At 48.2% G+C, this 14,530-nt stretch overlaps 3 protein-coding genes across 5 annotated transcripts; all 3 read left to right on the top strand.

Annotated features, from left to right (window-relative positions):
• The first annotated feature begins 56 nt into the window (after window positions 1-56).
• ltb4r (leukotriene B4 receptor) lies at window positions 57-5,328 on the top strand. Its single transcript, XM_028985860.1, has 4 exons — window positions 57-331; window positions 2,160-2,660; window positions 3,487-3,763; window positions 4,612-5,328. The coding sequence occupies exons 2-4, from the start codon at window positions 2,185-2,187 to the stop codon at window positions 4,996-4,998; spliced, it is 1,140 nt and encodes a 379-aa protein (XP_028841693.1). The 5' UTR covers window positions 57-331; window positions 2,160-2,184; the 3' UTR covers window positions 4,999-5,328.
• A 1,021-nt stretch (window positions 5,329-6,349) lies between these two features.
• Window positions 6,350-9,812, top strand: LOC114793690 (macrophage mannose receptor 1-like). 3 transcript variants are annotated; one of them, XM_028985798.1, is made up of 8 exons: window positions 6,350-6,548; window positions 6,783-6,825; window positions 7,312-7,698; window positions 8,316-8,444; window positions 8,570-8,626; window positions 8,732-8,938; window positions 9,325-9,669; window positions 9,759-9,812. In XM_028985798.1, exons 1-8 carry the CDS (start codon window positions 6,513-6,515, stop codon window positions 9,761-9,763), a joined length of 1,209 nt encoding a protein of 402 aa, XP_028841631.1. In that variant the 5' UTR covers window positions 6,350-6,512; the 3' UTR covers window positions 9,764-9,812. The 3 variants fall into 3 exon arrangements, with proteins under 3 accessions (XP_028841631.1, XP_028841639.1, XP_028841623.1); XM_028985806.1 differs by having other exon boundaries at window positions 8,567-8,602; XM_028985790.1 differs by having other exon boundaries at window positions 8,567-8,626.
• A 1,444-nt stretch (window positions 9,813-11,256) lies between these two features.
• Window positions 11,257-12,941, top strand: LOC114787975 (C-type mannose receptor 2-like). Its single transcript, XM_028976050.1, has 4 exons — window positions 11,257-11,311; window positions 11,490-11,551; window positions 11,728-12,105; window positions 12,454-12,941. Exons 2-4 carry the CDS (start codon window positions 11,515-11,517, stop codon window positions 12,939-12,941), a joined length of 903 nt encoding a protein of 300 aa, XP_028831883.1. The 5' UTR covers window positions 11,257-11,311; window positions 11,490-11,514.
• Window positions 12,942-14,530: the final 1,589 nt, after the last annotated feature.

The following is a 14,530-nucleotide window of genomic DNA, read 5'->3' as shown; positions in this document are numbered from 1 at the left end:
TAGTTCCGTTCACGCCTGCGGCAGAGTCGATTCTTATCTCGTAATATCAATTAGAAAAGCGAGCGAGCGGAAGCGCGTCGTTGCGTCAGCACAAAAAGCACCAACAAGGCTGACGGAGCAGCGTTAGTCACTTTTTCATGTGCAACGGCCTGAGACTTTCTTCATCCTTCCTGTCTGGGGCAAGTATTTGTTGCATTTTTCTTTTTTTGTGTGAGTGTGTGTGTGAGTGTGTGTGAGTGTGTGTGAGTGTGCGTGGAACGAGCCGCCACTTCTTTTCTTCTTTTACTCCCCCAGCTTCCAGATCAAAGAGCGGGCAGCCCAGCGGATCAAGGTGAGTGTGGGTTTCTACACAGGACCCCCCCATGACGGGATGGGGTCAGAGTCGGAGCGGTCGCACCGATTGGTGGCTTCGTTGGGTCGGAAAACTGGTTAATCCCTTATTACGGGTGTGTTCGTGCACTAATGTTAATTTTACATTTACATTTACAGCATTTACCAGACGCCCTTATCCAGAGCGACTTACAATCAGTAGTTACAGGGACAGTCCCCCCTGGAGCAACTTAGGGTTAAGTGTCTTGCTCAGGGACACAATGGTAGTAAGTGGGATTCGAACCCGGGTCTTCTGGTTCATAGGCGAGTGTCCCTGAGCAGGACACTTGACCCTGAGTGTCTCCAGGGGGGGACTGTCCCTGTAACTACTGATTGTAAGTCACTCTGGCGTCTGGTGAAGGCTGTAAATGGCCGAGTCTAATCCTAAAAACTAGGCTTCGTTCGTGAATGGTCAAACCGACTAGGCAGATAACGTGTTCGTGGTCGTGCTGCGGTAGCTACCAGAAATCCTCTCCACGGTGCACGTTTCTAATGAAAGGACGAGGACAACGGCGTGTAAAACTCGCCACAGGAGGAGAAGTAGACATCAATCAAGGAGAACATGGAGCTACAGCGCCGCCCACAGGTGTGGAGGGGGTTAAAAAGAGTGTCCGGGACGTGGTGTGGACAACAACGTTTCCGATATTGCTCCGTGTGGACGTGAGACACTGAAAAAAATGAGAAAAATGTTCTTGTGTTGACGGGGCCCGGGTTTGGACATTTACATTTATGGCATTTGGCAGACACCTGGATCCAGAGCGACTTACAACTTACTTCCATGTTACCATCGATGAAGAGATCAGTTCTGGTTCACTAGGACCCTCAACTATAAATCCGATCTTTTTATTCACTCTGTTGTAGTTTCTATACAGAAGTCAGACAAGAAGAAGGTTACAAGTTCATCTAAATAATCTCTAAAGAGGAAGGTCTTGAGTTGTAGTTTGAGAATACTCAGTGACTGAGCTGTTCTGACCTCGAGGGGAAGTTCATTCCACCACCGAGGGGCCAAGACAGAGAAGAGTCTAGATGAGCGTCTTCCTTTTACCTTCAGAGGTGGAGGGACCAGGTGACCTTTTATCGTGCTTAACCTGAGGAGCTGGACCAGCAAAAATTAGCATTCAAAGGGCCCGATGAAAGTGAAAGTGATTGTCATTGTGAGACACTGCAGCACAGCACACAGTGAAATTTGTCCTCTGTATTTAACCATCACCCTGAGTGAGCAGTGGGCAGCCATGACAGGCGCCCGGAGAGCAGAGTGTGGGGAAGATAGCTTCATCAAGGAGACCTCTGTGAAAGTGAAGTGATTGTCATTGTGAGACACTGCAGCACAGCACACGGTACACACAGTGAAATTAGTCCTCTGCATTTAACCCATCACCCTTGGTGAGCAGTGGGCGGCCATGACAGGCGCCCGGGGAGCAGTGTGTGGGGAAGGTAGCTTCATCAAGGAGACCTCGGTGAAAGTGAAGTGATTGTCATTGTGAGACACTGCAGCACAGCACACGGTACACACAGTGAAATTAGTCCTCTGCATTTAACCCATCACCCTTGGTGAGCAGTGGGCGGCCATGACAGGCGTCCGGGGAGCAGCGTGTGGGGACGGTGCTTTGCTCAGTTGCACCTCAGTGGCAAATCTGGATTTGAACCGGCAAACTTCTGTTTGGCCAATCACTGATTGGCAAGTTCAAGTAGACCAGTCTTTCCCACACGAAGTCCATATGGGCTTGTTATCGGGATGGGTTTTTAATTGTATGATCAGTTGTATGATTTATCGCATTCTCTCTCTCCAGATCTTTCCAGATCTCTCTTGTCCGAATGGCTAACGTGAGCGTTGCACCGGCCCCGGTTCCCTCTTCCCCACCCCTCTCACACCAGATCGGCATTGCCATCCTGGTCCTAGCCTTCCTGTTCGGTTTCCCCGGCAACCTGTTCGTGGTGTGGTCAGTGGTGTGCCGCGTGCGGCGACGTTCGGTCACCTGCCTGCTCGTGCTGAACCTGGCCGTGGCCGACGCCCTGGTGCTGCTCACGGCGCCGCTCTTCCTGCGCTTCCTGGCCGGCGGGCGCGGCTGGGAGTTCGGCGCGGCCGTGTGCAAGACGGTGCACTACCTGTGCTGCGTCAACATGTACGCCTCCATCTACCTGATCTGCCTGATGAGCGCCGACCGCTGCCTGGCAACCAGCCGGCCCTTCCTGTCGCAGAGGATGCGCACCAAGCGCGCCGTCGTGGCCGCCATGCTGCTCGTCTGGACTCTGGCCTTCCTCTTTGCCCTGCCCATGCCCTTCTACCGCAGGTCAGTACTCTACGCGTCTCCACACCAACCACCGGGATCGGCGCACTGGCGTGGGAATATTTACATTTACGCCCGTATCCAGAGCGACTTACTGTCAGTAGTTACAGGGACAGGGTTAAAGTGTCCTGCTGAGGGACACGATGGTGTCTTCTGGGTCTTCTGGTACCCACTAGGCCACCTCCACCCTGACTCCATTACAAACTAACGCTGAACATCAAACGTTGCATATTGGACATTGTAACGTGTCTGAGATTTTAAACACAGACAGTAGACGTGCTGGTTGTCTTTTCACTATGACTGATATTTGATAATCTCTAATCAGGGTGCTAGTAGCCTAGCGGGTAACACGCTCGCCTATGAACCAGAAGACCCAGGTTCAAACCCCACCACGGGGCAGTGGTGGCCTAGCGGTTAAGGAAGCGGCCCCGTAATCAGAAGGTTGCCGGTTCGAATCCCGATCCGCTAAGGTGTCACTGAGGTGCCACTGAGCAAAGCACCGTCCCCACACACTGCTCCCCGGGCGCTGGTCATGGCTGCCCACTGCTCACTCAGGGTGATGGGTTAAATGCAGAGGACAAATTTCACTGTGTGCACTGTGTGCTGTGCTGCTGTGTATCACATGTGACAATCACTTCACTTTAACTTAACTTTAACTTACTACCATCGTGTCCCTGAGCAAGACACTTAACCCTGAGTGTCTCCAGGGGAGACACTGTAAGTCGCTCTGGATAAGGACGTCTGGTAAATGTAATTATCATTTCAGTTTTCGTACGTTTTCATCATGTCGGATGCGCGGTGGATGATCGTTTTCTCCTTGTGACCCCAGCAACCTGCAGCCCTTCCTGCATAAGAACGTCTCGGTTTACGTGTGCGTGCCCTACCACTGGGGACAAGTGCGCCACGAGGTCTTCCAGTACCTGATGGAGACGCTGGTGGGCTTCGCGCTGCCCTTCACCGCCATCACTTCCTGCTACGTCTCCATCTTCTGCCGCCTGCGCAGCGCCATGTTCCAGCGCAAAGGCCGCGGAAGCTGCCTGATCCTCCTCATCATCGCCGCGTTCACCGTCTTCTGGCTGCCGTACCACCTCGTCAACATCCTGCAGGTAAGAGCGGGTTCGGGCTGTCCCAGGCTGCCTCCACGCACCTCCAACGTGGTATCTTCACACTCCTGCCATCAGACTCCTTAACGGCTGAACCCCCAGGTTTTTCTGACCCCCCTCAGCCCTACCAGAGGCAGGCAAAATGGCCCCTCGATTTGAAACGACAGTTTTTGAAGTGAAGTGATTGTCATTGTGATACACAGCAGCACAGCACACAGTGATACGGTGAAATGTGTCCTCTGTATTTAACCATCACCCTGAGAGTGAGCAGTGGGCACCATGGCAGGCGCCCAGAGAGAAGTGTGGCACCTCGTGGCACCTTGGTGGATCGGGATTTGAACCAAGGGTGATGGGTGATGGCTGTGTTGCCATATAGGTAGAAGTACAATACAGGCCAAAAGTTTGGACACCTCCTCATTCAATGTGTTTTTTTTATCTTCATGACCATTTACGTTGGTAGATTCTCACTGAAGGCATCAAAACTATGAATGAACACATGTGGAGTTCTGTACTTAACAAAAAGTTAACGACCTCTTGAAGCTCATTGAGAGAATACCAAGAGTGAGCAAAGCAGTAATCAGAGCAAAGAAACTAGAATATAAAACATGTTTTCACTTATTTCACCTTTTTTTTGTTAAGTACATAACTCCACATGTGTTCATTCATAGTTTTGATGCCTTCAGTGAGAATCTACCAACGTAAATGGTCACGAAGATAAAGACAACACGTCGAATGAGAAGGTGTGCCTGAACCTTTGACCTGTACTGTAGATCTATGTTTCTTATGGAGAACATGGACAGCAAGTTGACTTTTTTTTTCTTTTCTTCCTGTGTTCCTGCCTCTGAAATCAGGTGATCGGCCTCGTGAGCGGCAGCAGCTCGGCGCTAACCGCCGCCAAGGTGGCGCGGCCCAACGTCACGGCGTTCGCCTTCATGAGCAGCAGCGTGAACCCCGTCCTGTACGTGTTCGCCGGCAGCTCCCACATCCGCCGCGCGGGCCTGGGCTTCATGGCCAAGCTCTTCGAGGGGACCAACTCTGACGGCTCCCACTCCCGCAGCACGCGCTCCAGCCGCACCTCCTGTCCGGACGAGAGCTCCGCCTTCGCCAAGCTGTCACTCAAACTGGGCCGGCGGGGAGGCGGGACGAGGAAGGAGAGCTGCGTTGGGGAGGGGCCCGAGAACCAGGGGCCCGAGGGCATCGTGGAGCTGAAGACGCTCATGACCGCGCCTGACTCCTGACATCTTTGTAATGACTGAAATATTTATGCACAGCTTGTGGCGCTCATGTTTCTGTTGCCGCCGTCTTAAAAAGTATTTTAACGGTTCAAACAAAAGTTGCTGCCTGGGGCGCCATGATTTAAGAGTTCACATCTTACGCAAAGCCAAAGAAAAGACTATTGTCCTCTACTAATCTACCACCTTCCACATGTACAGTAGAGTTCAAAAATCTGGACACACCTTCTCATTCAATGTGTTTTCTTTATCTTCATGACCATTTACGTTGGTAGATTCTCACTGAAGGCATCAAAACTATGAATGAACACATGTGGAGTTATGTACTTAACAAAAAAAGGTGAAATAAGTGAAAACATGTTTTATATTCTAGTTTCTTTGCTCTGGTTACTGCTTTGCACACTCTTGGCATTCTCTCGATGAGCTTCAAGAGGTCGTCACCTGAAATTCTTCTCCAACAGTCTTGAAGGAGTTCCCAGAGGTGTTTAGCACTTGTTGGGGTCCAGCTCACCCCAAACCATCTGGATTGGGTTCAGGTCCGGTGACTGTGGAGGTCAGGTCTCCACTTTTTTTGCATATGGATTGGAAAATATTTACAAAAAATGCAAATGACCTGCATTTGAACAATGACAAGTCTCCTCATAAATCGACCTTCTCCTTCCACACAGTCTGTACTCTGTATTCTAAGACATTTGCAATGCACAATAAATAGGTTTTTTTTCATATCGAAGCTGCTACGGTCGATTCTCTCCAGGTCACTGAGTGGTCTCTTTTCTAGGCTCTTGGTCAATGTGTCAGGGCTCTGGTAGCCGGAGAAATTCTTTTAAATGTTTTATAGCAGTGAGCCGAATTGGAACCATAACGTCAAAAACGATTTTTGACATTTTATGAACGGCAGCAAAAAAGGAGTAGATAAAGTGTTTTTTTCATTAGGCCAAGAATAAAGTTTATCAACTGAGGAACCTCAGTGCCAGCGTGAGCCCGACGGAGAAATATTCCATGTGAACCAGGAGACGAGAGAGGTGGATTAGTGCCTGGATCAAAGATAAAAAATAAAAATATATATTTTCCTGGTTTAAGGAAGCGGCCCCGGAATCAGAAGGTTGCTGGTTCGAATCCCGATCCGCCGAGGATCCACTGAGCATAGCACCGTCCCCATGCACTGCTCCCTGGGTGCCTGTCATGGCTGCCCACTGCTCACCAAGGGGTATGGGTTAAATACAGAGGACAAATTTCACCGACTGGTACAACACACAAGGACACAGAGAGACACGAGACACAGACACAGCAATATAAAATAAAGTATTATCCCGTTTTAAGATGGACTAGCAGGCTGCTCTTTGCCTAAATGGCAGAAGTCCAGTGGAAGTGAGGTGGCGCATAATTAATAAAGTCGTTTGTCTGTGTGTATACAACTTGTGCACACAAGCAAATATGTTTTCAGACATTCACGTTCATCTTTTTGCATATTGCTTGGTAACCTCGGGATCTGATCGGGACGGTCGCTTGGTATCCAGAAGATGTTCGGACAGACAGGCATGAGAGGCTTCAGTCGGGTAGGTGTCTACATGGTTCAATTTATATAAAATTGTGATTTCCTCCAAATGTTCAACATTTAAGTCAACATTTGTGTCAATAGAGTGTGAATTTATTTATTTATTTATTTATTTATTATCATTGTGGTTTATGATTAAAAACATGCATTGTCCATGTTGGTGCTTTTTTGTTGTTGTTGTTGTTGTTGTGAATTTCATAATTCACAATATCCATCTGCCTTTACACATTTCTAGTGGTCAGTCATGGAGTGGTGCCTGTTTCTCTTGCTGTTCTCAGGTCAGTGTATTCCTCTGAGGGCCCCAATTTCAAATTGAGGCGTCATACGCATTATGCTGGGAGCCTAAGACCAGAACATATCAATGTCATACCAGCACAACACAGTATAGGTGCATGTGGCTGTTAATATAAACGTCTTAGCCCCAAAACCGCATGAAAAAGCTCCAAAACTGCTGAAATAACAGGTTTAAAACCACCCAACCTGGCAACGTATTAATGAATCGTATGAAAATATGTTTTGCGAGTAAACCGCGGCAGTGACAATCTCTTGTCAATATATATGTAAAATCTAGACATATATCTATATATCCAATATCTGTAATTTGAAATAATACATTTCATTACATCCAGCGAAAATAGTTCTCGATCGCCGCGTTAATGAAGCATAACCCCTGTAATTGTGCAGATGTCATCTGGAAGGCTTCTGGATTAGGGGGGAAATAGGTGGGCGTCCATAGCTGTGCTTTTCTCGATGGTTGCATGCAGGGGGATGGATGCCGTGCCGGCCTGTTTCCCAGAGGTTCTTCTTAGTTACGGTGAGCAGGAGCTGGAGCGCGGCTCAGAGCTACTGCAGGTCGCACTACTCCGACCTGGTCACGGTCAGCAGCCTCGACCAGGCCACGCAAATTCAGCAGTATTTCTACGAGTATGGTTACAACACGGCCTGGATCGGGCTGTACGGCCACGGCAGCAGCTGGCTCTGGTCTCTGGTGGGCGAGAGCTACTACAACAAGACCGAAGCCAGCTTCAGGAACTGGAACGTCAATGAGCCGCAGAACACGAACGACGGCCAAGACTGTACCATGATGCTAGCTGACGGTCTGTGGAACGCTAGCTCATGCGACACATCGACCTACTTCATATGTTACGATGGTAAGAATTGGGCAAGTTGTCTAATATTCATGATGATGTAACATACTGTAACATACGAGGGCAGTGGTGGCCCAGCGGTTAAGGAAACGGCCCCGTAATCAGAAGGTTGCCGGTTCGAATCCGCCAAGGTGCAACTGAGCAAAGCACCGTCCCCACGCACTGCTCCCCGGGCGCCTGTCATGGCTGCCCACTGCTCACTCAGGGTGATGGTTAAATGCAGAGGACAAATTTCACTGTGTGCACCGTGTGCTTTGCTGCTGTGTATCACATGTGACAATCACTTCACTTTCACTTACTGAGAAATGGGGCTGTGGTGGCCTAGTGGTGGCCTAGCGGTAAGGAAGCGGCCCCGGAATTAGAAGGTTGCCGGTTCGAATCCCGATCCGCCAAGGTGCAAAAGCACCGTCCCCACACACTGCTCACCAAGGGTGATGGGTTAAATGCAGAGGACACATTTCACTGTGTGCGGTGCTGCTGTGTATGGCAATGACAATCACTTCCCTTTAAGAGAAATAAATTCTTCGTTTTGGTGTCTATTGTACTGAGATGAGAGCCGTAGTCACATGACCAGAGCACAGAATTCGTTTAACTTGTATTCAAACGAACAACGTGTGCAGGAGGAAAAAAATACGTTCCCGTCAAGCAAAGCAAAACGTGGGCCGAGGCGCAGAGCTTCTGCAGGAGCAACCACCTGGACCTGGTCAGCGTGAGGAACCTGTCTGAAAACGCGTTAATCGCCTCGACAGGTAAGGCCCAACCGAACCGATAATGCGTGCCCAAGGAAAAAAAAAAAAAAAAAAAAAAAACATTTTTATTGATTTTCGAAAAATACAGCTTGATATTTCAATGTTTTTTTCTCTTTATTCAGTAGCATTCTTCTCTTCGAACAGTCCTAATGATAATGGTAACGGAAACGTTCACAGTGATGGTAACAGTCAGGCTGATGCTGTTTCCTACAGTTCCACGTTCATTTTATGTTCATTGTGACATGAAGACCACGAGAGGAATCCTAACTATTCTCACGTCTGCGCAGCTCTAGGAGTCTCGGGGTTCTGGATCGGCCTGTACCGAGACTCCTGGAAGTGGTCCGATGGGAGCGCCTCCAATTTCACCAACTGGAGAGCGAACATGCCCAGCACTTCTGTAACACCCCAGAACTGCGTCGCGACAAAGTTGAATTACGACGGCCAGTGGGCCAACAGGGACTGTAATGAGACGTATCCGTTCATCTGCAGCCAGGGTGGGTCCCACGTCTCTTGTACACAATGATGAAGGCGAGCGCTAATAAAAACGGACACTAATTAGCACTCAATGATGGTGACTCCGCCCCTTTCCCGGGTAACAAGCCCGTATGGGTGGTTCACAGGTCCATATCAGACCCGTCTTAATATGAACCCCAGAACCCAGACGGGGAGCAAGAGTCGCCCCTGATTTCCCTACCGAACATGGACCTCACTGGCTTCTTGGTGGTTCTGTAACACGGTTCTGTATCAGTAAAAAGTGGGCCGTCAACTCTGTATTCTCCAATCGAACATTTTTGTCGAGTAGCTATGATGTCATAGTCACTCAATTCCCTATAATGCCTGTACGTGAGGAGCCATGTCCGGATCTTCTTTCGTCCCTCAGACCAGCTGGTCCTGGTTCATCAGAACATGACCTGGCGCGAAGCCCGGGTGTTCTGCAGAGAGTCCTACGTGGACCTGGTCGCCATCGACTCGGCAGACGCTCAGGGCCGCGTGGCGGAGCTGCTGAAATCCGCCTCGGGCGCCTACGTCTGGACGGGCCTGCGCTACTCCTGCGCCCTGGACGTCTGGTACTGGATGGGCGGGGAGGCCGTCTGCTACCAGAACTGGGCCGGCGTCAAGAAGGACCAATGCGGGCAGGTGGGGGCCGTGCAGACCGGCGGGCTGCAGCGGTGGGTCAGCCTCCCCGAGACGGAGACCCACAACTTCGTCTGCACCGCCTTTCAAGGTGAGGTTGAAAATGACCCCCCGGGAAGAACTGGGGTTTGTAATGTGTTGCAGATGCCGAGTTTAATGCGGCCTTTCTTCTTCCCGCAGATTAAAAGTCACGTTGCTCCAATTTCTTTACATAGCCACTTATTTAATCCAGTTCCATTTACATGGTTACGTTATATGCTTCATTTATAGCTTAATGAAAACCTTTGTATAATCAATTATCATTAAGTGATTAGAAATCTTCATGACGTATGCAATTCCTAAATGTTAAAAGCATGTGAACTTTGATGCATGGAATGAATAAAACCATGAATAAATCCACATTTGTTGTTTTTGCTTTGAATCTTACCATCGTCGTTTCATTCCGTTTCATTGTGCGCTTTCCAACCCCCGTGTATAAACTGGTACGTAAACCAGCACCAGAGTCTTTTCCCACGATGGTGGGCCAATGAAAAAGTCTCTGCGGTGTGAATGAATTTGCTGCGTTCTTGGCCTCTGGCGGGCGGGAGCTACTACAACGAGACCCGGAACTGGAACGTCCAGGAGCCGCAGAACACCAACGACGGCCAAGACTGTGCCACGATGCTAGCTCATGCGGCACATCGACCTACTTCATATGTTACGATGGAAAGAACTGGGCAACATGATGGTGGGCCAATGAAAAAGTCTCTGCGGTGTGAACTAATTTGCTGCGCACTGTTTACTGCGTTCTTGCCGTATCGTGCATCGGGGGATAATAAAAGTGGGAACCAAAACAGCGAAAATTACGGAGTTCGTATGAATCCATATCCGAATGTGCCACTTCAGTTCAGTCTGTAAAAGTGACACTAATTAATGTTAAAAGACAGTGACTCCGCCCCTTCCCAGGTAACAAGCCCATATGGGTGGTACACACTTATCCAGACTGACTTACAATCAGTAGTTACAGGGACAGTCCCCCCCTGGAGACACTCAGGGTTAAGTGTCTTGCTCAGGGACACAATGGTAGTAAGTGGTAAATGGTAGTAAGTGGGATTTGAACCCGGTTCTTCTGGTTCACAGGCGAGTGTCTTACCCACTAGGCTACTACCACCTTAGACAGGTGGTCCATATCAGCCCCATCTTAATATGAACCCAAGAACCCAGATGGGGAGTAAGAGTCGCCCCTGATTTACCCGCCGTCATGAAGAAGACCTGGACCAACATGGACCTCGCCGGCTTTTATCTCACATTTGTGGACAACATGCATTTTTTATTTTTTTTTGTAGTGTAGTGCTTTTTTACAGAAAAGTAATTTGTTGGGTAAGTGGTATATTGTCACATCGCACAAGACAAGATGAACATTGGGGTGTCACGCAATTCAATTCTGATTAAGAGGTTGAGAAAGCAAGATGATGGAATTCCACCCAGACTGGCGTTACTCCTCCGAACTCAGGTCGCTCGCTCCAGCCGTGCAGCTGCTGTTGTTTCAGCGTGTTGTGTTAAGGAGGTGTTCAATCAAATGGACCGACACACTCGCGTGTGCACAGGTCGATTGTCCGCTTTGCATGATGTGACAGCAAATATAGCGATGTTCCACTCTGTCCCCTCAGCCTGTCCTTTCTTGCCCATCTGCCCATGTGCCATCGTTTAGTCAAAACTGGATAGTCGACCAGCTCAGGACACTGTTGGGCGAGGTGAGCCGTGTCTATTTTTTACCAATTATCATTGACAAATTGTGACTCGGAAGCATGTTCTATGCGTTAATTGTGTGTTGTTTTGTGCAGATTCCACAGACAGAGTGTTATAATAATTGTAATTGTGTTTTAAATGATATATACTGTGATATTATATATTTGTATACTGTGTATGCAGGCGCTTCAGTCTTCAGCCTTCAGCCATGGCCGTCTTCATTCTGGCTCTCTTGCTGTTCTCAGGTCAGTGTAATGCCAGAAAAGAAATCATTTATTTCAAACTTCTAAACTTCTAAATGGACAGTGTACTGACTTGTCTGTTAAGAGGCTGTTCACAGTGACAATAAATAAGAAAAAAACTCATCACCAACATACACGTGAGTTTTTGACAGATAACATTTAAAATGATTTTTTTACAGGCTTTTTCACGCAGTCCCTTTGTTACAAATATTTCTTTGTGAACGAAAATAAGACGTGGACAGATGCGCAGTCGTACTGCAGGCAGAACTACGCCGACATGGCCACTGCCGACAGCATGGACGACATCCTCACAATACTACGCCTCAACAGCTACGGCTACAGGGGCATGACCTGGATCGGCTTCTACAACGACTGGAACAGCTGGAGGTGGTCTCTGGACGACCCCAACCTCTATGGCCCGGGGCAGGCTGCGTTCAGAAACTGGAATCCGTCACAGCCAAACAACTACGAAGGGAAGGAACAGTGCGTTGCCATGTGGTACGGCCAATGGTACGATCGCCAGTGCAGCGCAAAGAACCCGTTTGTATGTTACAATGGTAAGTGCAATTACTAACACCCTAACTAACAAAAAGAATACAAAAAAAATGCCAAAAGTATGTTTATTCTAAGACATTTACATTTCCAGCATCAGTAGTTACAGGGACAGTCCCCCCCTGGAGACACTCAGGGTTAAGTGTCCTGCTCAGGGACACGATGGTAGTAAGTGGGGTTCGAACCTGGATCTTCTGGTTCGTAGGCGAGTGTTTTACCCACTAGGCAACTACCACCCTAGAAGGACACGTCTCAGGCTCATTTCTTTATAGAAGCTACAATAAATGCATGAGTTTTGTTAAGAAGTTCTCCTAGTCATGTTATGTTTATGATGTATGAATATCACGATGCAGCGAATGGTGGACAAAAGAGTGGCAGTCGGAGTGGTGGCCCGAGTGGTGGCCCGAGTGGCGGCCCGAGTGGCGGCCCGAGTGGCGGCCCGAGTGGTGGCCCGAGTGGCGGCTCAGACGCGAAGTACATATTAGTCAACATGAGCATGTCCTGGAGCGACGCTCAGCAGTACTGCAGGGCCAACTACACCGACCTGGCCAGCGTCAGGAACCAGACGGAGAACGACCTGATCAACAGCCTGATAGATGTATCCACCTGGATCGGACTGTACAGAGATGGCTGGAAGTGGTCGGATGGAACCAACGCGACATTCACACACTGGCTGCCTGACCGTCCCAACAACGCAGATGGGAGCGACAACTGCGGCGTCCTATGGCTGAATTTAAACGGCCAATGGGAGGACAAGCAGTGCAGCCAAACGATCCCCTTCTTCTGCTACGTTGGTGAGGTCCTGATGACAGACAAGACATTATCATTCAAACAGTCATAAAGTATGTGTCTTCATTTACGGTCCTTATACAAGTCAACACTAGACAGCTAGCCTCGTTTGGAATACATAACCAGAGATCTACAACCATGACATGATGAACCTGGGCATGATGAAATAATAGAGTGATGGTGTCTCTTCAGTGGAAACCACTGTGAAGACGGTGAGAGTGACCATGACGACAGAGGCCTTCGTCGAAGCCAGCGATCCTGGATTACAGGCTGCGATCCTCCAGAGCGTGAGTCTCCACCGTATGCATGCAAATATTGCGAAAGGAGAGACACATGAGACAAGTATGGGCACATCATTGGTAGGCCATGTGGAATGCTCAACTGTGATTGGTCAGATACAGGCATTCATTTGAATAAAACGATGCATAAGATGGACAGCTGACACAGACCTTACCTTGAATTTGACATTTTTAGCTTAATTTTGCGAGACCAAATAGAATTTAGTTTACAAGGTGACAGATGATCACATGGATCCCAGTGGAGATCACGTACAAATCCAAAATGAGTGCAAGTCAACACGTAGCACGTAATAAATTACAGTGATGTTTTACTTATGCACAATTTTTCTGAAATGGAAATTCTAAAAAAAAATAAAAATCTGACTTGGTATGCTAAGAAGCTTTAGCTTTTAGTCTTGGCCTTATGGAGTCAGATGCTTCATATGTGCTCAGATGTTTCCTCAACTGATGGCGCCCAAACAAATGACTTTCTACATGCTCCCAGCAGTATTTATCTAGCAGGCCTCGTCTCTTCTTCAGATCCTGAGCAAACTGCAGGAGCAGATGCTGCCGGCAGGCGTCAAGGTGACCTGGAAAAGTCTCCCGAACGGAACCGCGGCCCCGTAGAACCAAAGCGGGAGCACGCTGAAGCCAGGGAAGTGAAGGAAGCACGGGTTCCGCGTTCCGCAATACTCATTACTCGCTACTTACTCAATACTCACGGCAGTTGTCTTATCCACAGACCAAGCTGAACTGTTTTTCTAGGAAGGTCCTTGTACAGGGGGGGCCATTTATATGGATACACCTTAATAAAATGGGAATGGTCGTTGACATTGAACACATTTTATAAGTGGTCAGAAACTTGTAGGTAACTCATGAAAGAATAAGTAAACCATTTTTTTTCTTGTGAAATTACCAATAAATTTGATGTGTCACATGACCCTCTTCCTATTGAAAAAACAAAAGTTGGATCCAAGATGACCGACTTCAAAATGGCCACTATGGTCACCACCCATCTTGAAAAGTTTGCCCCCTCATATATACATATAAACAGGACGTTAATATCACCAGCCATTCCCATTTTATTAAGGTGGATCCATATAAATGGCCCACCCTGTAGATACCAACAATCCATCCTCTTCAAAGCGGACTCTGATTCTGATCGATATAACACGAAAACTCTTCTATTCTGTCTGCTGTTGGCTTTATTCCGGATAACCTGAAGTATTTTATTCGTATTTATTGGTTGATGACTATGGACCTGTACTATTTACGTCTTGGACACAATAAAGATATCCTCAATTCCAATATAAATGTGAAGCCGAGCGTCTCTTTGTTCGTATTTTTCTCGCTTGTTCCACGT

This window comes from Denticeps clupeoides, chromosome 1 (genome assembly GCF_900700375.1).
Source record: "Denticeps clupeoides chromosome 1, fDenClu1.1, whole genome shotgun sequence".
NCBI classification, from domain to species: Eukaryota; Metazoa; Chordata; class Actinopteri; order Clupeiformes; family Denticipitidae; genus Denticeps; species Denticeps clupeoides.
The sequence above is the reverse complement of the archived record's forward strand: the minus strand, read 5'-3'. Positions and strand labels throughout refer to the sequence as shown.